This window comes from Cannabis sativa, chromosome 3, assembly GCF_029168945.1.
Source record: "Cannabis sativa cultivar Pink pepper isolate KNU-18-1 chromosome 3, ASM2916894v1, whole genome shotgun sequence".
NCBI classification, from domain to species: domain Eukaryota; kingdom Viridiplantae; phylum Streptophyta; class Magnoliopsida; order Rosales; family Cannabaceae; genus Cannabis; species Cannabis sativa.
The window spans coordinates 40773017-40797758 of record NC_083603.1 but is presented as its reverse complement, the minus strand read 5'-3'; the positions used below and the strand labels follow the sequence as shown (position 1 = coordinate 40797758).

The following is a 24742-nucleotide window of genomic DNA, read 5'->3' as shown; positions in this document are numbered from 1 at the left end:
TTATAAATTTTCATTAAACATTGTTTTTATTTTAATTATTTATTAGATTCTTCATAATTTTAGTTTGATTTTTTAAGATATGTGTTTATAAATAAAATAAAGTTTGAAAATATTTTTTTAAGAATAATTTAATTTTTAATTAATTTTATATTTTTGTCAAATTTGTAAATAATTTTTATTATTTTTTTTCAAAATTAATAGAATCTTATAATTACTTAAAAAGTAGAATATTATAATTTTTTAATAAAAAAGGGTAAAATTTTATATTAGTCCAAATTTAGGATGTAGAAATACTAATTTTTTAACGGTAAAAATAACAGAACATAATAGAAGGTACATAATTATATAACTGTTATATTTTAAGGAAATTTTTTAATAAATCGTATATTTTAGAGAGCAAAATTAAGTAGTGCCGAAAGTTTAAAGGGTAAAAATACTAATTATTTTTTATTTATTTATCAAAGAAAAAAAAATTAGAAATATATATGATAAAAAAAGTATATTTAATGTTATCTGTCTTAATTCTTATAAACAAATTTAATTTTTGATTTGATTAAAAACTTTAAATTGGATGGAAATATATATTAGTTGAAAGCTAACTGTTTGAAAATTGAAACATAGTCTAAAAAATTAATGAAAAAAGAATATGAGATTTGGAAAGAAATAACATTTTTTTAAAGAAATAATATAGTAATGGAATTGAAAGTTGTGGGAATTGGGATGGGTGAGCAAGGACAATTTTGATTATCCAATAATTTTTATATTGGTTTTAAATAGAAAAACCTCAAAAGTATTAAAGAATATGGGCCCTTTATTTTTTTGGCATTGTGCAATAAGTCAGGTTGCATTATTATGGGGTTTATTAGAAAATATCTCTTTTATTTATCAATTAACTAAATTTACCTCTAATTTTACATTTAATTGAAACATACATCTTTTTATATGTACTGTATCCAAAATACCTGACATAAGGGAGTCACATGAAAAGTATATTGAGGTGACAGGAATAAAATTGATAAAGTATTTTTTAAAAAAAAAGTAAAAATGATAGACTTTAAAAAAGAGAGTACAAATAAAAGAGGACAATATAAAAAGAGTATAGAGTCTAATTTCCTCCACTTATTATAGGGTCGGCTGATCACTTAAATGACACCCAACTTGAGGAAATTACATTGTAACACATTTTGTATTTTTTTATTTAATTTTTATTATTCTTTAATTTATACTTAGTTGTATAGGTCATATTTGTATTAGAGACTTTAATTTTGATAAATTTTGTGATATTATATTTAGTACTTTAATTATAAAAGAGGGTATTTATCAATAAAAATTATTTTAAAATTATATTGAATTAATGTGTAATAAAAAAAAAAATAATTCTCAACTTATTCCTATCTACTTTCATCTTTACAAAATCTTATTAAAAATTCATTTATTTATTTTACCTTCAATTTTTATGTTACATTGTAGGGATGTAAATGCTCTCGACCAGTAACAAATCGGTCTGCCCCGCCCTGTCTCGTTATCTTTCGCCTCATCCTATTAAGTTTTATGAGTCGGGGCAGTGTAGATGCATAAAAAATAAGAGCAATTTGTAGCGATACACTTAATCCCTTTTTTTATTGTTGTGGAAAAACTCTCTTTATGTTTTAATTTTTATATACTTAACCTCTTTATTATTTTTTTAATGGCAAAATCCACTTAAGTTTATTTTTCTTTATAAATTTAAAAATTTAGTTAGATATTACTGTTAAATACTAATTGAAACCATATTGTATCGACTTCGAGATTTTACTGTTAGATATTATTTTTTTTAAGAGTAATATTTAACTAGCATCTCAAATCTGCAAAAAAAGAACACATATTTGTAGTAAATTGTGTGAAGATATTTCTTTTTTGGTTTTTGGTGCAAGTGAAAAGGGAACACATATATTGAATCCAATAATTGTCATATTGTTTTATTTTTTCTACAAATAGAGCTTTCGCATATTTATGAGAAATAGATAAGGTAGATAGATACATAGATAATTTAATCAAAATGTATATAAGTGGAATTGATTAATCATTATTTGTACACCTCACATCTCTGAATATTGACTACACCTTTAAAGATGGCCTCTTAAACTTAATTTCACACATATCTCACCTAGATATTTAGTAAATAATTTTGTGATTACAGACATTTCTTCTTTATTTTATTTAATTACCCAAATTAATCAATAAGTTTTAAAAAGTTAAAAGTTATTTTTTTTAAAAAAAATGTGATAAAAAAATATTCAATAAATAGTAAAAAAGTAACTTATTAAAAAATTTATAAAAAAGTTATAATTAGTACAAGTTAATTTATAAAAAAAAAAATTATTTTTAATTAATAGACAGTAATAACTTTATTTATACTCAAAATATATTTATTTATTATATATATATATAAAAAATGAACATGGTTGCATTGCATTAAAGAAGCCATAACGTGCCAATAATAGAACTTTGATATTTTGCTCTATTATTATTATTCGATAGTGTGCACTCCTCCATTTGGTGCCACAAACATGATTGATTTGATTCGAGAGTTTGAGAGACAGCTTTATCATTATATGTAATAATAGTGTTATAAGTACTTTTTTAAAATGATAATTTTTTTTTTATAATTTTGTTAATATAAATTTTAGGGTAATTTTACAATACACCTCTCTTGAAATAAATGTACTAATACACCTCTATTTATTTCAACATATAGAAAACAAATTTAGTTTAACTTTTTTAGTATTCATGACCGTTATAGCTATTTACGATATCCTACAAAATTTTAAAAAATTCGGAATAATTTACAATATAGAAAAAAATATTTAAACAGTCTATTTTACACGTGTATAAAATAAAATAGTCACACGACTTAAACTCTTCTGAATTTCTTAAAATTTTACAAGATGTCTTAAATAAACAGAGAGATGTATCGGTATATCCCTTTTGAGGGGGTGCATTATAAAATTTCCCAAAAATAATACATATAAAGTCTAAATTTTAAATTATTAAGTTTAGATAAAAACCTCTAGTTATTTCTAAATATTTTTTTTAATAAATTAAAAACATAAAAAAATTGAAAAAAAAAATTACAATTTTATATAGCTAAAATTTACAAACTTAAAATTTTAATTACTTACATCACTATTTACCATTATATATCTTCTTCTGTACCCCATCACCATCCCCAGTCCCATCCCCACTCCACCAACATATCCCTACATATAACAACACAACACTACTAAATTAACAAAGTATACTTACTTGGTCTGAAAAATGGATGCCTTCTCCTCCTCCTTTGTCTCCACCACCACACCATTTTCAAACCATGTCATTAACCACCCTTCTCTTCTAACTACTACCAAACCAAATATTACTCATCTCATCACTTCAGTTAGAATTGAAGACAAGCCCAATACTACCACCACCACTACCACTACTACAACACAACAACAACCACCAAAAACAACAACAAAAAAGCCTACTATTACTTCTTCACCTACTCCTTCTCCCTATTCGGTAACACGAACGAGGCCGCAGCCTCGTTCGTCCCCGACACTTTCGGGGGTACTATTCAATGTGTTTGATGACATCATCAATACATTCATAGATCCCCCGCTCCGCCCTTCAGTCGACCCTAAACTAGTCCTTTCGGCCAATTTCGCCCCCGTCTCAGACGAGCTTCCGCCCACCAAATGCCACATCGAGCAGGGCACCGCCTTACCGCCTTGCCTAGACGGCGCCTACATTCGCAACGGCCCGAACCCGCAGTTCCTCCCGCGCGGCCCGTACCATCTCTTCGACGGAGACGGCATGCTCCATTGTTTTCACATTACTCAATCAGGCAAATCAGCCACACTCAGTAGCAGATACGTTAACACATACAAATACGATATTGAACGCAGAGCAGGACAGCCTTTAATCCCTAATGTGTTTTCGGGTTTCAACGGTTTAACCGCTGCCGCCACGAGAGGAGCTCTCTCCGCCGCTAGAATTGTCACCGGACAATTCAATCCGGCTAACGGAATAGGCTTAGCTAATACTAGCTTAGCCTTTTTCGCCGAGCGACTCTTCGCGCTCGGCGAATCTGATCTCCCTTATGAGGTGAGAGTCACTAAATATGGAGATGTTCGAACTGTTGGCCGCCATGATTTTAATGGTAAGCTTAATATGAACATGACTGCACATCCGAAGATCGATCCAGAAACAGGGGAGACTTTCGCCTTTCGTTACGGACCAGTTCCTCCTTTTCTAACCTACTTTAGATTTGATTCTAGAGGCGAAAAACAACCAGATGTACCTATATTCTCGATGAACAGTCCTTCGTTTCTTCACGATTTTGCGATTACTAAAAAATACGCTATATTTACTGAAATTCAATTGGGGATGAATCCGATGGAGATGATTGTAGGTGGAGGATCACCTGTGGGAGCAGATCCATCGAAGGTATCGAGAGTTGGAATAATTCCTCGTTACGCTAAAGACGAATCGGAGATGAAGTGGTTCGATGTACCTGGATTCAACATTATGCACGCGGTGAACGCGTGGGACGAAGAAGATGAAGATGCGATTGTAATGGTTGCGCCCAATATACTCTCTGTAGAACACACTCTAGAAAGGCTCGACTTAGTTCACGCTCTGGTTGAGAAAGTAAGGATTGATTTGAAAACAGGTGTGGTTTCCAGGCAGCCATTGTCGGCGAGCAATCTAGATTTCGCAGTTATAAACCCTAACTTCGTCGGAAAGAGGAACAAGTACGTTTACGCGGCTGTAGGTGATCCGATGCCTAAGATCTCCGGAGTGGTGAAGCTTGATGTGTCTAAGGGTTCCGATGACGCCGAAGTCGGTCGGAGGATGTACGGACCGGGATGCTATGGTGGAGAACCGTTCTTTGTAGCGAAAAATGGTGGTGATGATGATGAAGAAGACGATGGATATCTGGTGTCGTATTTGCATGATGAGAATTCAGGAGAATCGAGATTTATTGTGATGGATGCGAAGTCGCCGGAGCTGGAGATCGTCTCCTCCGTGAAGTTGCCGAGAAGAGTTCCTTATGGGTTTCATGGAATTTTTGTTAAGGAAACTCAGCTTCAAAAGAATTATTAATTAATTAATTAATAATTAATAATGATTAGTACATAATTTAATATATTATATAAGTGTTAACGTTAGTATTACTGTACAAATATTATACAACTAATAATAATAACATTTAAAAAAAATAATAATTAATTGCATATTAATTGTTTTAATAATATTTGTGTTTGGGAGGATTATACAATCAAGTTTAGTCTTAATAATGACTTAACTACTCTAAAAAAAAGTAAGGAGACTTAAACATAATAGTATATAAAAGAGTATTATTATTTGGTACTAGCGGTATGAAGTACCTCTAAACATATTTTGCTCACGATTCTCTCAAGTTATTACGTTAAACTATATATGACTCGATACTTAATTAGATCAATAATGATAGTATTATATAAAAAGGTATTAGGTACCACTATTTCTTTTTAGCATTTTTTTGAAAAAAAAAAAATAAATTTTTTTTTTGTTCTTAAATCTATAAAAAATAGAAGCTAGTGGAGCTACTTAAACTAAGAAAAATAGTGAGGGAAATGTTTTCCATTTATTTTTATAAAGAATATTTTTTCCTTTTTTAATTACTTTATTTTTATTTTATTAATTAAAAATTAAAAAGATAAATATATTCTTATTTTTTTCTTATATTTTAGTAAACAACATAGTTTCTAATTATTTTATATTTTCAACCTATTTATTTTTTTATTGATTATTTTAATTTTACATACAATTTAGTAATCGTGCTATAAGTTCTTTCCTTTAATATGAATGATTTTTCAACAAAAAAAAAAAAGAAAAGAAAATCATGGGAGAATAATTAAGAATTTTGCCCTAAGTTTCTACATGTAACAAATAAAAAAATGCCCTTAAATTTTGTAGACAGTTGAAAACTGAAGGAAATTGTTAAATTTTTGAAACCATCAAAGTCCAAATATCACATATTTTAGTTATATATCCCACTCCTACCAAAATGAATGAAAAAGTATGTAAAATTGTAAAATAATTAAATAATTAATTGTTTTTTTAATAACTATTTAATATATAATTATTGTGATGGCCTAACGAGAATAACTGTTTTTTTTTTTCAAACATTCAAAAACAAAAAAGTAAGCTTTAACTAAGAAATCAGTTCATTTTTATATAAATTCTTAGAGAACACAAAGTAGAGAGAGACTTAGCTAAGCTACTGTGATCAATGATCAATGGAAGGTAATGGGAATGGGAATGAATATCAGAAAACTATTTTCTGTTCATGTCTTTGGGTGCTACTGCAGAATCCCTCCGGCCTCAACCTTCTCTCTTTTTCACGTTTTCCGTTGCCGGAGCCACTCACAAGCTCAAGCTATCTCATTTCCATTCATAGAAGAGGTCCCGGAATATGGTGTCAAATGGCTCTCTTGCCATCCAAATCACGAAATTTCGAGCTTTACTCAAAAGGGGTTTTCAGAAATAACCAAAGAGATCACTGGAAGAGCCTTACATGGGCTGTGCTTGAAGGGTTTTGTGCCATTTGGTGTATTTTATGGGAATACATTGGTGAATATGTACTCTAAGTTTGGTCACATAACATATGCCCGATATGTGTTTGATGATATGTTTGAGAGAAATGAAGCTTCTTGGAATACAATGATGTCGGGTTATGTTCGAGTCCGTGCTTACTCGAAAGCCATTGAATTCTTTAGAGAGATGCTTGAAGGTGGTGTAAAGTCAAGTGGGTTTTTGGTTGCTAGTTTGGTAACGGCATGTGATAAATCGGTTTCCATGTTTGATGAAGGATTGCAAGTCCATGGATTTATTGTTAAAGTTGGTTTATTAAGTGATGTTTTTGTGGGAACTTGTTTGTTACATTTTTATGGAACTTATGGATTGGTTTTTGATGCCCATAAGATCTTTGAGGATATGCCTGAAAGAAATGTTGTTACTTGGACTTCATTGATGGTTGGGTATTTAGATAAAGGAGAGTTAGATAAAGTTATTGACTTGTATAGAAGTTTGGGGTATGAAGAGTCATGTTGCAATGAGAACACAATTGCTGTTGTCCTGAAAACTTGTGGGCTTTTAGGGGATGAGTTCTTAGGTCTTCAAGTTCTTGGGCATGTAATGAAGATTGGGCTAGAGACTAATGTTTCTGTGGGGAATTCCCTTATAGCTATGTTTGGTAGCTGCAATAATGTGCATGAGGCCAATCATGTATTTGATCAAATGGATGAGCTTGACACAATATCATGGAATTCGATTATTTCAGCCAATGCAAATAATGGGCTTTGTGAAGAATCGTTAAGGTGTTTCTATTGGATGAGACATGCTCATAAAGAGGTAAATTCTACTACACTTTCGATCTTGTTAGCGGTATGTAGTTTGGTAGATAACTTAAAGTGGGGTAGGGGAATTCATGGACTAGTTATGAAAATGGGATTAGAGTCAAATGTTTGTGTTGGAAATACTCTTATAGGTATGTATTCTGAGGCTGGGAGATCTGAAGATGCAAAGTCAGTTTTCCAAAGGATGCCCGAGAAGGATTTAATCTCGTGGAACTCCATGGTAGCATGCCATGTTCAGAATGAGGAAAGCCAAATAGCATTGGAGCTTTTTGCCAAAATGCTGCAGATGAGAAAAACAATGAACTATGTGACTTTAACCAGTGCATTGGCTGCCTGTTCGAATCCAGAATTCATTGTCGAGGGAAAGATAATTCATGCTCTTTCAATCCTTGCAGGCTTACAAATAAATTTAGTCACAGGCAATGCATTAGTTACCATGTATGGAAAATCTGGTTTTACAGCTGAAGCTAGAAAAGTATTGCAACTAATGCCTAAGCGAGACGAAGTAACTTGGAATGCCCTCATTGGTTGCCATGCTGAGAAGAGAGAAGCAAATGAGGCACTAATGGCTTTCAAGATGATGAAAGGAGAAGATATACCAGCAAATTACATAACAATTGTCAATCTTCTCGGTTCTTTATCTAGTCCTGATACTTTGCGAAAACAGGGGACTCCAATTCATTCACAAATTCTTCAGACAGGATTTGATTCAGATATTTATGTACAAAATTCACTTATAACAATGTATGCCAAGTGTGGCGATTTAAACTCAAGTAACTTCATGTTTAATAGATTATCTACTAAGCACTCCATTTCTTGGAATGCCATCATTGCTGCTAATGCTCATCATGGTTATGGGGAGGAAGCTTTGAAACTTATATTGAAGATGAGAAACAATGACTTGTGTTTAGATCAATTCAGTCTATCCGTGGGACTTTCTGTTACTGCTGACTTGGCTATTTTGGAGGAAGGACAGCAGCTTCATGGATTAGTAGTGAAACTTGGTTTTCAATCAGATCATTATGTTACAAATGCAACTATGGATATGTATGGAAAATGTGGTGAATTAGATGATGTCTTAAGTGTACTTCCCTTACCGATAAACAGATGGCGATTATCATGGAACATTTTGATATCATCGTTTGCAAGACACGGGCATTTTCAGAAGGCTAAGGAGACTTTCCATGAAATGTTGAAATGGGGAGAAAAACCCGATCATGTCACATTTGTCTCACTTTTATCTGCGTGCAGTCACGGGGGTCTTGTGGACGATGGTCTTCAATACTATGCTTCGATGACAACCAAGTTTAGTGTCCCACCAGCTATAGAGCATTGTGTCTGCATCATTGATCTTCTTGGACGATCAGGACGGCTTACTGAGGCTGAAGATTTCATTCAACGAATGCCAGTACCACCAAATGACCTTGTTTGGCGAAGCTTGTTAGCGTCCTGTAAGATTCATCGCAACTTGGAGCTAGGGAGGAAAGCAGCAGAACATCTATTGAAGTTAGATCCATCAGATGATTCAGCTTATGTTCTTTATTCGAATATCTGTGCAGCAACCGGAAGATGGGAGGATGTAGAGAGTGTAAGGACACTTATGGGATCACACAATATTAAGAAGCAACCTGCTTGTAGCTGGGTTAAGCTGAAAAATCAGGTAAGTAAATTCGGTATGGGAGAGAAGTCTCATCCTCAGATTGGACAGATTTATAACAAGTTGAGAGAGCTCATGAAAATGATTAGAGAAGCTGGCTATGTTGCTGATACAAGCTATGCACTACATGACACTGATGAAGAGCAAAAGGAGCAAAATCTTTGGAACCACAGTGAAAGAATTGCTCTTGCATTTGCATTGATTAGTACACCAGAAGGTTCAACCATTAAAGTTTTCAAAAATCTTCGAGTTTGTGGCGATTGCCATTCAGTTTACAAGTTTGTGAGCGAAATAGTTGGCCGGAAAATAGTGTTGAGAGATCCTTTTCGGTTTCATCAGTTTAGTGATGGCAAGTGTTCTTGTTCTGATTATTGGTAATCAAGCTACTAAAAGCTTTAGCTAACTACCCATGTATCTAGAAATGATTCTTATGCCTTATATTCTTTCCAAATTTTGAATTTGTGTCATTAGAATTAAACCAACCTTGATATAGAATAAGTATATATGATGTTGAATCCTTTGCATGAGGAGACATGTTATTTTGAAGGCTAGTTCATGTATTGCAAAAAATAGACAACAACATAATATGTACTTTATAAGTTAGGTTATTGTTGCTTTGATATGATATGCATTTTTAGATTTTGCACCTGTTATGGTATGTATGTTATCTATTTTGGCATATATACTTCTTAATGTCTACCATAGTTTTAAATGTGTGTTCGGTGCGGCCCATATTTTAAAAACCCTGCAATAATATAGATCGTGTCGTACAGGTTCATAAAAAGATATGGCCATGTCATGCCAATATTTTAAAGAATAAGCTCGACACAACTCGTAAGTTTATATTTTCTTGACGTGCTCGGACTCATGCTGTACTTTAGGCTAACCAATTTTTCATAAATGGGCTAGCTCATTTTCTAACGGGCTCAAATTCATTTCAGGCTTTATTTTTTCACTATTTTTTTTTATATATAATTAATGAGTTAATCACTAAATTATATTTATTTATTTATTTTTATAATTTCAATTATTTTTATAAAATTTTCAACAATATTTTCTACATAATCATACAAAAAATTAATTAGAATGATTCTAATTAGAATATTTATTACTAAATACATATGTATTATTATTATAGTTATGAAATTATAAGAATTTTTAACATGTTCGTTTTTGTGCTAGTTTATTAGTGTTTACGTGTCGTGCTTTCGAATTCATCGTGCTTAAGTTTATCTTTTCCATACCGTATCATGCTAATTTGTAGTATTGTGTCGTGCCGTGTCCAAACCCATATTTTTTCTTTTTCGGTCATGCTTGTACCTCTCAAACTCGTACCGATTTCGTGTCGTATCAAAAAACTCAACCTATATTTACAGCACTAATATTTACCACTTTCTATCTTATAGTTTATGCTAATTAGAACTATAACTTTTCTTCCTTTTCATAGTTTTGTTCAGCAGAGTAACTCTTAATAACGTATATGACATGGTATTGGATTTTCATTTCATGTTATAATTTACTTTATGTTCAGATGATTTATGAATTGAATATTGTAACATGACTTTAATTCTTAATGAATGTTATTTACTTTGGTTCGAGAAATTTTTAGTGCTGACGTAATTTGTAAATTTGCATTTAGTTAGCATTTAGCAAACAATAATGTTTCGAACAATTAATTAATTAAGAAAAGAGAAATTTGCGGCCAAACTTCCCTTATGTTTTAATTGTTAAACACTTAATCCTTTTTTTTTAAAAAAATAAAATAAAAAAAAATAACAAATGTATATGATAAATAAAAGAATATATATTATTTTTATTTATGTTTAATTATAAAATAATTTTAATTATATTTAAATCATTAAAATTATTTGAACCAATGAAAACATGCCACGTGTACGCATTTGTACACAGTGCCAATCCTAATTCGCACTTAACACCCAAATTTAACAAATGTATCATGTTTGCAAACAGAATCAAACATAAGGGTATTACCACTAAAAAAAGATAAAGAGTTAAGTGTTTAACAATTGAAACATAAAAAGGTTTGGCCACAAATTTCTCAAAATTACAAATTGTTTTTTTGCATTAGAATTATTTGCTATAACATTATGATTTGACTCTTTTGATTACTTTTATAACAATCATAAGAGTTTAATTTCATTTAAGATTGTTTGATTCTTTGTGAGTTGGCATATAGGTGTGCATAAATGTTTTTCTATTATAATTATATTTATATTTATATAGCATTTGGATTAGGGAATTTTTATTACTAGTCTATGTGGAACAAACAACCATATGATAAGAAGCATACAAATTACATAGGAGCCATTTTGTTATCTGAGCTGAAACTCAAAGCTTGTCATTACATGCCACAACTCATGCTAATGATGTTGAACAACTCATGCTGCAGCTGCATCTACTCTTCCTATTGACATCACATGCCACAGCTCAATCTCTCTCCCTAACAACCACCTCACACACCTTTACACAACCGAGCCGACAAGAACGCATTTGCACAGCAGCGAGCGCTTCAGCAAGAACCGCTACAACCAACATTCTTTGTAAAATCTTTTGGGGCGAAAATCATCATCCTTACAATGCAACACTAGTGTCGCGGAACACCTTCCTGAGGATCATAATCAATGACAAGTTACAATGGTGGATAAGTAGAGGACATTTAAACTTTATAAATAGGAGTTTGCAAATGAAAATCCCATAAAAACACTTGTACAATATTGTTTTAAGTCAAAGATCTAGACAACAACATAGTTTATGTCTCAGCAAAGAAAGAAAATGAAAATACGTTCATGAGATTCATCAAGAAAGATAAAAACCTTTCTAGCCTGGTGAAAGCCTTTCCGAAACTCCTTGAACAACGAAACAAATATTGATCACAATTTCATGTCTATTCTGAGTTAATTGGCATGGCATGGAGTTGTAATGTTGTTCATGTTACCACAATATTGCACTCAGCCCATCATTTGTGATAACTGATACTGTTAGAGGGCATCTTTGGCTGTCTGTAGACGATGAAAATAAAGAACCTTAAACGAAGAACACTAAGAAATGAAACTGATCTGAGATAAGAACTACATATCAATAGAGCAAATATAGCATCATAGCATTTACTTAGTTTTATTACATAATCCAACATAACAATAAAAGAAGGAAAAGAAGAGAATGTACCTGTACATGATTTGGGAATTTAATTGATAAGCTCATGATCTAACCACACTTCTGTGATGTGTTGAATCTTAGGCCAATCTTCTCCTCCTTTCTCACAGCGTTGATTTAGCAAAGGACATTCAAATATGTATAAATAAGAAAGGGAAGTAGGCAGCCCTTCTTCGGGCAAGCACCGCAGCCTTTCACAGTTACTAATATCTAAGGTTGTAAGGGAGGTAAGCTGTTGAAAGGCCTTTCCATTAAGGGTTTCAAGTTTACTAGAATACCAAATCTCGAGTCTATTCAGAGTGGTCGGAAGGAGTCCCTCCTCGGGAAAGAAGTCATCTTCCCAATCTTTGATAGTTAAGACTTTCAAACTAGAGAGTCTATGCAGATCCCATTTCTTACAGTTCTGGAAAGACGTCTTGGAGTAATTTAGATGAAGACTCCTTACTTTCGAGTGTGATGTCAAGTCTAGAAGCGATTCCAACACTGGACAATTACTTATTCTTACATAGACAAGAGAGGGAGGGGCTATGACAGCTTGTTGAGTTCTTGGAAGCAAAACCACTGATTGTTCGCAACTCAAGATACGAAGAGATTCCAAGGATGGAAGATAACAAGGTAAGACAACATTAAGCTTTGGGCAATTATGTATGACAAGTGTTTTAAGAAGAGGGAATATTTGACCTTCTTGCACAACTTCACTACTAAATGACCAATCTTTCCACTCCAACATACCTTCAATCCTTAACCTTTCTAGACAACGAAATAGAGGGTCCTTGTCATGAATCTCATCACCTATTAAAATCACACTATCACATCCAAAAATGAAGAGATCTTTGAGAAACTTTAGCTGTCCTAGTGGTGGTAAAGTGTAACAACTTTTACAGTTGAATAAGCTGATGAATACTAAATTAGAAATTGAAGAGTTTCCAATCCAGTCTGAGAATATTGTACCTCTATAATTTTCAATCCCGAGATGCTCCAAGTTTGTGTGAGGTTGAAGTGCATCGAGTATATCCTTTTCTTTTTGCGAACTATCAGCCACACTACCATTAGCATTCCAAATCAAAGTTAGAATTGAAAGGCCCTTCTTATCCTTCAAATTAGCTTCTGAAGCTTCTGTTGCATTGTTGACATTTTCTAACCCTGAAATGCAACGTAAATTTGCAAGCTTTGCTACACTTTTCATTTTAAATCCACCACTATTTTTGTCACTCAAAATCACATTAGATAAGAATTGCAAGTGTTTCATATTACTAATATCTTCTGGTATCTCTTTCAAAGGCACACCATCAATCTCCAGGTATCGCAAGTTGATTAAGCTTCCCATTTTCTTCGGTAATTGAGAAAGTTTGTAACAATTTAACAGCAATAAAGTCTGCAAATTGTACAAAGTACAAATTGAATTGTTTAACTCTTCAATTGCAGTGCAAGACAAGTCCAAGTACCTTAAATGCTTTAAATTGCCAATTGAATCGGGGAGCTTCGTGATAGAAGAGTTGTTTAAAGAAAGTACTCTTAAACAACTTCCTGCGGAAAGCAACATATCATACGGTAGAAAGTTATCTACAGAGTCTTGTTCGAATGGTAATGCTAGAAAGGTACGCAAACAATTAGCTTCACTTAAGCACTTGAGAGTTCTAGCATCGTATTTCTCGGTCTTCATATATGATAAATGACGAATCTTTGTTGAAAGGCCAAGTAAATCATTACTCTTATCCATCCTAAAACAAAAACCAGATGATGCAAACATAGCTAAATCATGTACCATGTCATGCATTTGGAGAAAGGATTCTTTCTTATAACTTGAATGTTGAAAGAATGACCTTGATAAAAGATCTTGAAGGTATTCCTCTCCAAGCTCCTCCATCTTTTTATATTTTTTATCAGTCTCCAAAAAACCTTCTGCCATCCACAACAAAATCAAGCCTTTTCCATCAAACTCATAATCTTTAGGAAAAATAGAACAATACACAAAACATCGTTTCAAATGTGCAGGTAAGTGACGATAGCTCAACCATAAAGCTGGAAGAATAGAACCCTCTTTCTTGTACAACTCCTCCCATGTGTCACTCTTAAGTATGTCTTCCCATTTTTTAGAATCTCGTTCGGAACGCAACAATCCACCTAGAGATTTTATTGCTAACGGAAGGCCTTTGCACTTATCCACTATTTTCCTTCCAATTACTTGAAGGTCTTGGTTTTCATTGAGATCAACCTTGTTTCCAAAAGCATGTTTGACAAATAATTTCCAACAATCTTCATTCATTAAAGTTTGTAGTTGATGAATCTTGCAAGTTGCCATAGTGTTGGCTACAATTGTGCTTCTTGTAGTCACTATAATTTTACTTCCATTTGCCCCAGAGTTGAAACAACTTTTCAAAGTGTCCCACTGAGAATAAGACTCATTCCAAACATCATCATGAACAAAGAGAAATTTTTTTCCCTTCAATTCTTTCTTCAATCTCCTCCGAATTTCTTCCGAGTTCTCAATATGACATTTGTAGGAAATGACCCCCTCATATATTTCTTTCGTTATCCTAGAAATATCAAACTCATCCGAAACAGTAATCCATACTTTTATCTGAAAATATTTTTGAACTCGATCATCATCATAAACAAGTTGAGCAAGTGTTGTTTTTCCCACGCCTCCCATCCCTACAATCGGGATGACAGAAATCTTATTACCACCATCAACATCATCTTTCAACAATAGATCAACAATGAGTTCTTTTTCAGCAGCCCTCCCATAAACATCAGCTTGTTCTACTAAAGGAGCTGGTGGCCTTTGAGAAAGTTTGTTTTGAGCACCTTCTCTCAAGCCAAGAGCATCCTTTTGATCAACGAGAATCTTTAACTTACGAAGGATCTCCACGGTGTCAAGCCTAACAGATTCATCAAATTGGGACAAGAAAGGTAACCGAGATTTAAATTTTTTAAATACCTTGCTCGAGGAGCTGCTGGATTCATCATCTCCAAGCTTGGATCGCAGAGCTTCATAATCGATCCTATCCACCAAGTCATCGGCTTGATAGATCACATCTTGAAGATTGAAAAGCCACATCTTGACCTCCGGGTTTTGAAGTTGCTTCTCCTCAGCATCGTTGAGTAGTGCATGAGCAGACAACAACACAATGTTCAACTCATCTAGCTGCTCTAAAATCAGCTTCTTCCCCTGAAACAGCCGGGGTATCTCCTCGGAGGCCAATCGTTGAAACAAAACCTGAAGTGAAGCAGAGAGCAAAGCGCCAGCAACCATCTCAGCAGCCATGTTGAAGCTAGGGAATGAGGATGAAGAACAATGATTATAGAAGCAAATTACTGGCTCAATGGACTGTAAAAGTTGTATGAATATGTCACCAACAAATTACATAATTTTCATTTTTGTTTATGACAAAAGCTGTTAACTTAGATCTTATTATTATTGTTATATCATATGATAAATTTCTAAAAGTCTACACACAACATGAAAAAGACAACATAGTAAGTGATAAGGATTCATAAACAAACGACATATGCATTTGAATAATAGCTGACCTCATTCTTAGTTTTAAGTTTAAAGTCAACAAGCATTTTACTTATTAAATTTAAAATATATTTAGCTTAGCTCACCAACAATACTAAATTAAGTGACCAATAAATAATGCTTTAAGGAACCAACCATACCTATCATCTCCCACTCAACACTACAAAGAAAAATATATAATGTTAGATTTTACGTAATGTTAATTGTTTGTATCTGATAATATACATTATATAAAAGAAAAAACACTTGATCATACAACTTAATGATCAAAGTACTATTAAGCTTTCAATCAATACAGAAAAGTCTTGATAGTAATACTGTTCATTTAAAATTGAATAGAACAACAATATAATACAAATTGTGAAGAACAACATAAGCAAAAATCTTGCTATTATAAACCAATCAACAAGCAAAGCACAGAGAACTAGAGAAACAAAGAGAAGAAAACAACTACTTGGTTTGGAATTTTCGGTATGAGAAAACTACATCCATGGAAGGGATTTTATCTCTAATTTTCAGTATTAGAACAGATGTGATACACCCTCCAAAGAACTCAAATTACAAACTCAAAAATCCTCTCAAATCGATTCGGTTTTCACTCTCTAGAAACACAAAAACTAACAACCAGTTCTTATGAACAGATGTTATATTACCAATAGGTTAGTTAAAAGGTGAAATGCTGATGTGGCAACATAAGACAGCAACACAAACTCCAAACTGAAGCCTTGAATATAACAGAAATAACTGTCTGGTTATTAATGGAGGCTTTAGCATTTAGAGAATATTTAGATAATAACTAACTAGAAATTATATAGCAGCAGCAACATCTTGTGGCATACCCATTATGTAGAATGAGGTATGCTCAACTTCAGAGTCACTCTGTTCTTCATAAACCTCGTTATCACATGAATGTGGGGCATATCCAGCTCTCTTCATCTGTTTCGTAAGTGACATAAGAAGTGTATATATTTCCTTCCTTTTAGGATGCCTTTTATCTTTCACTAAGAAAACATGTACATGACCCTTTACCTCAATCCAACTACAACCCGGCTGCTTGATCACTCCTCGTTGTTTCATCAACTTTCTTATTTTTACAACATCACCCCATCTTCCGAGCTCAGCATACATGTTTGAAAGAAGAACATAAGGTCCAGAGTTCATAGGTTCTATTTCCAGGAGCTTTTCCGCCACATACTTCCCTAAGGTAATACTACGATGAAGTTTACAAGCACCAAGAAGAGACCCCCAAATAACAGCATCAGGCTGCATTGGCATTGTCTCTATCAGATTTTTGGCTTCATCAAGATGACCGGCCCGACCAAGTAAATCAACGATACATGTATAGTGGTCCTTCAATGGAACCAAATGATGCTCTTCGGTCATAGAGTAGAAATATCGACGGCCCTCCTCAACCAGCCCAGCGTGGCTACATCCACACAGTACTCCAATCATTGTGACATGGTCAGGCTTTTCCCCCAATGCCAACATTTTCCTGAATAGTTCAAGAGCTTCAGTCCCATATCCATTCTGAGCATACCCTACTATCATGGCATTCCACGAAATACGATCCCTCTCCAACATTTTCTCAAAAACACGACAGCCATCATCAATTGATCCACATTTCATATACATGTCTATTAGAGAATTCCCTACGAAAATATCAGGCTCTTCACCATTTTGGAACCGAAATCCATGCTTCACCACATGTGAGTGAGCCTGCTTCCCGAGCTGCAAGTCAGCGATATTTGCACAAGCGTTGAGCAGATTCCCAAATGTATAGTGCGTAGGCCATATTGACTCCCTTTTCAGGAGGAGGAAGAGTGAAAGTGCTTCTTCATTTTCCCCAATCTGAGTGTACCCCGAAATAAGTGCATTCCAAGAAACAACATTCCTCTCACTCATCTTTGTAAACATTAACCTAGCAGCTTCCACACTCGCTGCTTTGGCATAACCACTAACCATGGAGGTTTCAGAGACTACATTCCTAATCGGCATCCTGTCAAAAACCCATCTAGCTTCATTGATTCTACCACATTTCGCATACATATCAACCAATGCATTTCCTAGTATAAGATCATCTCTCAATTTATCACATTTTATAACACGGGCATGAATTTGAAGTCCTTCTTTTATAGCCAACAAGCTTGCACACGCACTTACCACACTGGCTAATGTAACCTCATCTGGCTCAATTCTACTACAACCCATCATTTTCAGGAAAACTTCAAGTGCTTCACTTGCAGGACCATTCTGCTCATAACAACTAATTAAGCTATTCCAAGATACAATATTTCGTTCTTGCATCCAATTAAAAACCATTTGTGCCAAAATCACACTCCCACATTTAGAGTACATATCAATAAGAGCAGACCCCATATAAACATCAGAAGAGTAAGGAGACTTTGATATCAAAGCATGGATTTGAATACCCATTTTCAAATCTCTTAACCCTGCACAAGCACTAAGAGCACTACCAAACGAGTAATCATTCAACACAAAATCCTGTCTTTGCATATTAATAACACATTCAACTGCTTCTTCATATCGGTCATGTTGGGAAAATCCCGAAAGCAAAGAATTCCATGTGCATTGATCATGATCAGGCATGGAGTCAAAAATCCGGACAGCCTCATCAAAAAAACCAGACTTTGTTAACGCACATATAATAGAGTTCCCAGTAAAAATGTTTCTGTGAGGCATTTTATCGAACACTTTGCGAGCTTCATTTAAACAGCCACATTTTGCATACACATCAATGAGCCTATTCTGAATAAAAATTTCAAAGGAAAATTGAGTTTTGATGATTCGGGCATGTACACGACGTGTATGGCGAGCGGACTTGGAGCTGGCGCAAGAATCCAGGAGCTTGGCGAAGGGTGTGGAGTCAACGAAAGAGAGGTCACCGGAGAGTTGTTTGAGGAATCCACGCCTTGCCATTCCATTATTTGAGACTGTGATAATAAGTATACAAATTACATAGGAGCCATTTTGTAATATCTGAGCTCAAACTAGGAGTGTTCATGCTCGCACCACATCAGACCGTACAAAATATATGGTTTGAAATTCTATGACTGTATTATATATTATGAAAATATTAATTTTTAGAATTTAATTTTTTTTTTTTATATTTATAAACAACTCATATAAAGCTCAACACATACTATTAAATTTAAGGAGTATTTATATAAATTATTCTTATTTTTATTAATTTTTTATTGATATATATTATATATCTTCTTAGAGATAATTTAATACAATAATTTGATTAGCAATAAATTTAGGAGGAGATGGGAAACAAAATTATTTTTAGCCTTTATTTAGAAAAAGTATAGTAGTTTTCAAAAAAAATTATTTTTGAACTTTTACTTAGAAAGGAAAGGTGGGCCCTAGACACAGGTTTAGTGCCTATGTTTAGAGTTAGTATATATGTTATAACATTAAAAATTTAATAATATAATTTTTTTTTAATTGTTGAAATTTTATTAAACTAATTTTTTAATTTTTAGTTTAATATTTGATAATAATAATAATAATAGTGTAAAATGTCTAATTGTAGCGTACCACATTTTTGTGGTGTGGTTTATGTAGTTTTATGGTTTTGCAGTGGGGTTGTAGTTTGAAAAATTGTAAAAATTACATATATATATATATATATAATTTGGTTTGAAAAAATAGCCTAAACTTGCACCACTCTCACTGCAAACACCTGAAACTGTAACTCAAAGCTAAGCTATATTAACAATAAACAATAAAACGTTTGTCTTACAACTCTTAGTTGCCTAAGTATACAAATTCTTACATAGGAGCCATTTTGTATTCTTGCTTTTGTAGTTGGTACATCTCAATCTCTATCCCTATTAAAAATGAAAATGAATTTTGATTTTATAAATAGCATCAACAATGACAATGAAATGTTTATGGTAGTTAATATCATCAAGTATGGGATATTTAATGAAGTCTTTGGTGTGGTTTAAACTCTATGATCTTCTCTATTGTTTCATAATGGTAAACACAAATGAATTAACCAACTAGTAAACAGAAAAGGGTTTTAGTAAGTAGTAGTGCAAAAACCTCAGTTGGTTTTTTTTGATGAACTTATGTATGTAATGACAACTAATGTTACATTACAGTGTGGCTCCCCTCTCTTTCGAATGTTGGCCAAGACTCAATGTGTTCTCCCCAAATCGTAGGATTTAGGGAATGGGTTGACACCAAATATTCATAATAAAAGTTGAGATTATTTTATGAATACAAAAAAAAAAAAAAAAAAAAAAAAGTTGTACCGAATTTTAATAATTTCATTTACGGAAAATAAAGTCTATATTTTTATATTATATTCTTATTAATTTGTTGTTATTTTTATAAAACACCATAAAATATATTAAAAAAAAAACTTAAACATAAAAATATAAAAATTCTAAAAAAGAAAAATAATGTTTCATGTGATTATCTTTTGCTATAGCAAACATTACCACTAACATTTATCATATTGGAGATGTCTAATTTTGTTAATAACTAACATCAAGAAAAAAAAATATGCTCCAATAATAGTGTGCAAAAAAATGATACATTTTTTACATTGAAAATGCATTGTTTATTTTTTTAATAGACTATTTATACAATTAAATTATTATCTTTTTAATAATTAATCGAATGTCTATGGTAGTTTTACAGCACAATATTAAAAATTACTATAAATATATCACAAAATTATAATTTTCTGTCAAATAAAAATATCATGTAATTTTTACCATAAAAACCGTAAAAACAAAAATTCTGATGAGGGGAAGCTAAATGTAAATAACACAGCAAATACTCCCAATTTTGTCAAACTTTTACAAAATCGAATTTCTTTTATGTATTATTCTGGATTCAGCTCATATTTTACACTCTTTTCTGCTTGAACTTATTTTTCAAGTCTTGTTTCAATTAAATTTAGGATATTAGGGAAGGATTATGTGACATGAATAATAAATTATTACATCCCCAATTATACCACTTGAACTTGCAACTAACACAGTTCATGCTAATCACTTCGAAGAAGAAGCCCGCCTTCGCTTCTCCTCAATTCCTGACTGAGAAAATCTCTCCCTAAGAACTTGTAGAACTTCTTCCATTTTCACATCTTTCACCGCAAGAAGAACCATGGCGTGATAAAGCACATCTGCCATCTCTGAAGCAGTTCGCGACTTTTCTTCATTTTCCTCGAGTGTTTGACACAACTCGTTCGCCTCCTCCCTAAATTATAAATTACTCATACTCATCAGAAAACTAGTCTTTACGAAACAATAACTAATTCGCCAGTGAAAGTTACCTGATTTTTGAGCACAACAATTTGTTATCAAGTAATAATCGTCTAGTCCAGGACGGTTTACCACTTTGTGGCACTTCTAATTCTGCTTTCCGCAGGGAAATTGTAGACTCTAACGAGTATAAAGTCGTTTGTGCCAATTTGTTTTCTTCAATTTCACTCTACATTATGTAATCTACAATGTTATCAAATGAATAATGATGAGAAAACCATATAAGCAAGATTCTAGCGAATGCAATAACATACCTCGAGATGTTCTAAAGAATCAGAAACTCGTGTATAATAGCATGTTTCGGCCCCTGTATGGCAAGTAGGACCATCAGGCGTCCCAAGGTAGATTATCTAAAAAGATAATCTGGAGTTATTGTTGGATCAAAGGTGATGAAAATCTAGTTTACATACAAAACTTAACTACAAAAGTTACTTTGTTTACTTGCTAGAAATTGGCCTTCTTACCAAAATCTTTATGAATTTAATAAGATTATAATTATAACCACTCAGATTTCCTCTCATAAGAACTTTCACTTCAGTTTTCCTTTTTTCGGGTATTATCCCCTTTATCAAATCTTCTACTTCTCTTCTCTCTTTTCTACTTATAATGTCAAATGTCAATGGCAAACAAGTTAAAGATTTGTTATTTATTTTCCTAATTGGTTATACTACCATAGTATTCATCATATTTTTAGTTTTTCAAGTTAGATTATAATTAAACCACAAACTTTCTCTTCTGTCTCCCTAAAAATCCCCTGTTCTACTTACTTGCTTGCCAATGACACTAAAATTAGCATACAAACCAGAACATACCGAGTCTCGGTCACAGTCAATGAAGATGTCATGCACGTTGATGAAATTATTTGAGGTCTCTCCCTTTGTCCACAAAGTAGACCTAGAGCGGCTGAAGAATGTAGCCTTTCGAGACGAAATTGTTGTGGCCACAGCATCCCTGTTAGCAAACCCTTGCATTAATATGGCTCCAGTGTCAACATTTTGCGCTATCGCCACTGCTAAACCTTTGTCATCCCATTTAACACTATCTAACAATGTCTCAACCTGAAACAATTTTCGCATTATTACTACATAATCCTTGATACAAACAGCAAATTGCATTTGGGGATTAATGCTTAACATAATGTTCTAAACACAAGAATATAATGTAGGGTCCAGATGTAGCTCGACAATAATGACATTATCGGGCAACGATGAACACCTTCAAGAGGGTAGATAAGATTGACGGAAACCCGTCAATCAAACATCCTTCTCTATCTTTCCTTTTCCAAACATGTAACAGTCTCTACCATAAAAAAGTTTTGGTAGACACTTGACTATGTCTGGTAAATAAAACAACTAAAGTACATTCGAAATTAACAATGTAGGGTCCAGATGTAGCTCGTTAATAATTACATGACATTATCGGGCAACGATGAACACCTTCAAGAGAGTCCATAAGATAGATGGGAAACCCATGAATCAAATTTCCTTCTCTAGACTTCCTTTTCCAAACATGTAACAGTCTCTACCATAGTCAACTTTGGTAGACACTTGACTATGTCTGGTAAACTCATAAGCATAACAAAAACTATAACTATTCTAGATCACATTCACAATGCACAAGCTTAATTGAAATTTTGGGGCAAGGAAAATGTACAGTCCAGATGTAGCTCGAATAATAATGGATTAAATATTAACGGGCAACGATGAACAGCTTCAAGAGATAAAAGATCAGATATAATAATCAAATCCATGTCTCTATCTTTAGTTTTCCAGATATGTAAAAACTACTACCATAGTATAACACAGTAGAAATCTGACTATATACATCTGGGTCTGACTATATATATAAATATATTAAATATCATGGAATAAGAAAAAACAACCTTGTTGTTGGAAGCTAACACAAGGCAAGTGTTCCTTCTCGTAGAAGAGTCTCTACTGGAAATAGATAAACGACTTGTGGAAGAGAAGTTCAAAGGTTGGAGAAAATGAAGATATGAAACCGCCATTGATGTTTCATATCATATTATTAACCATTTTTGTTTTTGTTTCTGTTGAAAAAAACAGCAAAATTATTTATATATATATATCAAATTGCCATTTTTGTGTATGAGCATTTTTTATGGAATTAAAACCCTAAATGAAAATTGAATAGAGAGGAAGAAAGGCATACCTCAATGGTTTCTTCAGTTTCAGGCTTTAAAGACAAAGAGATGAGCGGCGTGAGAGGGTGAGTGAGTGTTGTTAGGTTTAGGGTTTTCAAATTTTTGGTGATTGGTTGATGATTGGACTACATTGGCCCATTAATTTTGTACAACCTAATTCCAAGAGAAAATTACACTCTATACTTTTTTATATTCTCTTTTTTTTATTTTTATCCTCTTTTTTAAAATTTATTATTTTTACTTCTTTTTTTAAACATTGTACCAATTTTGTTCCTGTCACTTCAAGATACTCTCCATCTAACTCTCTTATGTCAGGGTATTTTGGGTACAATACATATAAAAAGAAGTATGTTTTAAATAAATATAAAATTAAAAGTAAATTTGATTAATTGATTAATAAAAGATGTATTTTTCAACTTACCCCCAATTCCAACCCTATTAAAGTGGATTGGTATTTTTCTAAACTAATGAATAGCATGTTTAATAAGTTATCATTTTGATTATTTTATGTGTATATATATATATATGTATATTTTAATTTTAAAAATTAATTAGTTATCATATGGTATAATATAATTTAATTAACAAAATTATAAATTGAGTGTTAGAAAGAATTTTTTTTATTATTAGGACATTAATTAGCTTAGTCACTATATTTATGAGTTTTTTAACTGTATTTATAAGCTCATGATGTTAATCACGTGAGACTAGCTCAAGAGCATTCTATTAGAATGTCATTCCAATACTTTAAAATGCAACCAAACAAAGGAATAAAATGAAAATTGTTTCCTTTCCATTCCATTCTATTTCATTACCTCCAACCAAACGCCACCTAAATGTTTTAGATAGCTAATCGAATTAGGCAGCTCCTTGATAGTGGAGTTGTTTAAGGAAAGCACTCTTAAACAACTTTTTGCTGTAAGAAACATATCATACGAAACTATCATCTTTCTAATCGAGCATTGGAGTGTAAAACAAAAACCAGATGATGCAAACATAGCTAAATCATGTACCATGTCATGTATACGGAGAAAGGATTCTTTTTTATAACTTGAATGTTGGAAGAATGACCTTGATAAAAGATGTTCAAGATATTCCTCTCCAAGTTCTTCAATCTTCTTATGTTTTTTTATCGTTTTCCAAAAATCCTTCTCGCCTAGAATTGCAGAGTTGGAGAAGTATGGAAGGTGTTCAAAGAAAGTTACATCCATTAAGTGAAAAAAATTCTTGGAAGTAGGACAATAACATTTGTGTTGGATGAGTATTCAACAAAGATACATTTTGTGGCTCTTGCATCCAGTTTACCTTGATTTTGACTATAGATATGAACAAATCCAGTACTTCCAAAGACTTTGAGAGGAATTTGTGAAACCAAGTGAGATTTTGGAAAGTATTTAAAAGCAATGGTATCAATGATCAACCACAGTGATATTTTACGAGTCCAATTTCCACCATGTAATCATTATAGATTAGTGTCAAAAATTTCTCTACTCATTC

At 32.8% G+C, this 24742-nt stretch overlaps 5 protein-coding genes across 5 annotated transcripts; 2 read left to right on the top strand and 3 right to left on the bottom strand.

The window, feature by feature from the left end:
* Positions 1-3121: 3121 nt before the first annotated feature.
* Positions 3122-5258, top strand: LOC115709251 (probable carotenoid cleavage dioxygenase 4, chloroplastic). Its single transcript, XM_030637305.2, has one exon. The coding sequence runs from the start codon at positions 3298-3300 to the stop codon at positions 5125-5127; it is 1830 nt and encodes a 609-aa protein (XP_030493165.2). The 5' UTR covers positions 3122-3297; the 3' UTR covers positions 5128-5258.
* Positions 5259-6201: 943 nt separating this feature from the next.
* On the top strand, positions 6202-9727 carry LOC115709244 (putative pentatricopeptide repeat-containing protein At5g52630). Its single transcript, XM_030637291.2, has one exon. The coding sequence runs from the start codon at positions 6316-6318 to the stop codon at positions 9457-9459; it is 3144 nt and encodes a 1047-aa protein (XP_030493151.2). The 5' UTR covers positions 6202-6315; the 3' UTR covers positions 9460-9727.
* A 1633-nt stretch (positions 9728-11360) lies between these two features.
* LOC115709243 (putative disease resistance RPP13-like protein 1) lies at positions 11361-15990 on the bottom strand. The gene is made up of 3 exons (XM_030637290.2): positions 12268-15990; positions 11885-12101; positions 11361-11707 (listed from the first exon to the last, which is right to left on the bottom strand). The coding sequence occupies exon 1, from the start codon at positions 15521-15523 to the stop codon at positions 12287-12289; it is 3237 nt and encodes a 1078-aa protein (XP_030493150.2). The 5' UTR covers positions 15524-15990; the 3' UTR covers positions 11361-11707; positions 11885-12101; positions 12268-12286.
* Positions 15991-16083: 93 nt separating this feature from the next.
* Positions 16084-18839, bottom strand: LOC115709249 (pentatricopeptide repeat-containing protein At2g13600). Its single transcript, XM_030637303.2, has one exon. It carries the CDS (start codon positions 18713-18715, stop codon positions 16586-16588), a length of 2130 nt encoding a protein of 709 aa, XP_030493163.2. The 5' UTR covers positions 18716-18839; the 3' UTR covers positions 16084-16585.
* A 1772-nt stretch (positions 18840-20611) lies between these two features.
* Positions 20612-23403, bottom strand: LOC115709272 (histidine biosynthesis bifunctional protein hisIE, chloroplastic). The gene is made up of 6 exons (XM_030637332.2): positions 23254-23403; positions 22964-23131; positions 21894-22139; positions 21336-21431; positions 21093-21250; positions 20612-21016 (listed from the first exon to the last, which is right to left on the bottom strand). The coding sequence occupies exons 2-6, from the start codon at positions 23087-23089 to the stop codon at positions 20809-20811; spliced, it is 834 nt and encodes a 277-aa protein (XP_030493192.2). The 5' UTR covers positions 23090-23131; positions 23254-23403; the 3' UTR covers positions 20612-20808.
* Positions 23404-24742: the final 1339 nt, after the last annotated feature.

Bases quoted from the DNA above. Each gene is read 5' to 3' on its own strand.
- LOC115709272 (XM_030637332.2), bottom strand. From the start codon at position 23,089: ATGGCGGTTTCATATCTTCATTTTCTCCAACCTTTGAACTTCTCTTCC. The intron at 21,251-21,335 runs GTATGTTATTGC...TACATAATGTAG, and splicing joins ATTCTTTAGAACATCTCGAG to AGTGAAATTGAAGAAAACAA. The intron at 21,017-21,092 runs GTAACTTTCACT...TTTATAATTTAG, and splicing joins TTGTTGTGCTCAAAAATCAG to GGAGGAGGCGAACGAGTTGT.
- LOC115709249 (XM_030637303.2), bottom strand. From the start codon at position 18,715: ATGGCAAGGCGTGGATTCCTCAAACAACTCTCCGGTGACCTCTCTTTC.
- LOC115709244 (XM_030637291.2), top strand. From the start codon at position 6,316: ATGGGAATGGGAATGAATATCAGAAAACTATTTTCTGTTCATGTCTTT.
- LOC115709251 (XM_030637305.2), top strand. From the start codon at position 3,298: ATGGATGCCTTCTCCTCCTCCTTTGTCTCCACCACCACACCATTTTCA.
- LOC115709243 (XM_030637290.2), bottom strand. From the start codon at position 15,523: ATGGCTGCTGAGATGGTTGCTGGCGCTTTGCTCTCTGCTTCACTTCAG.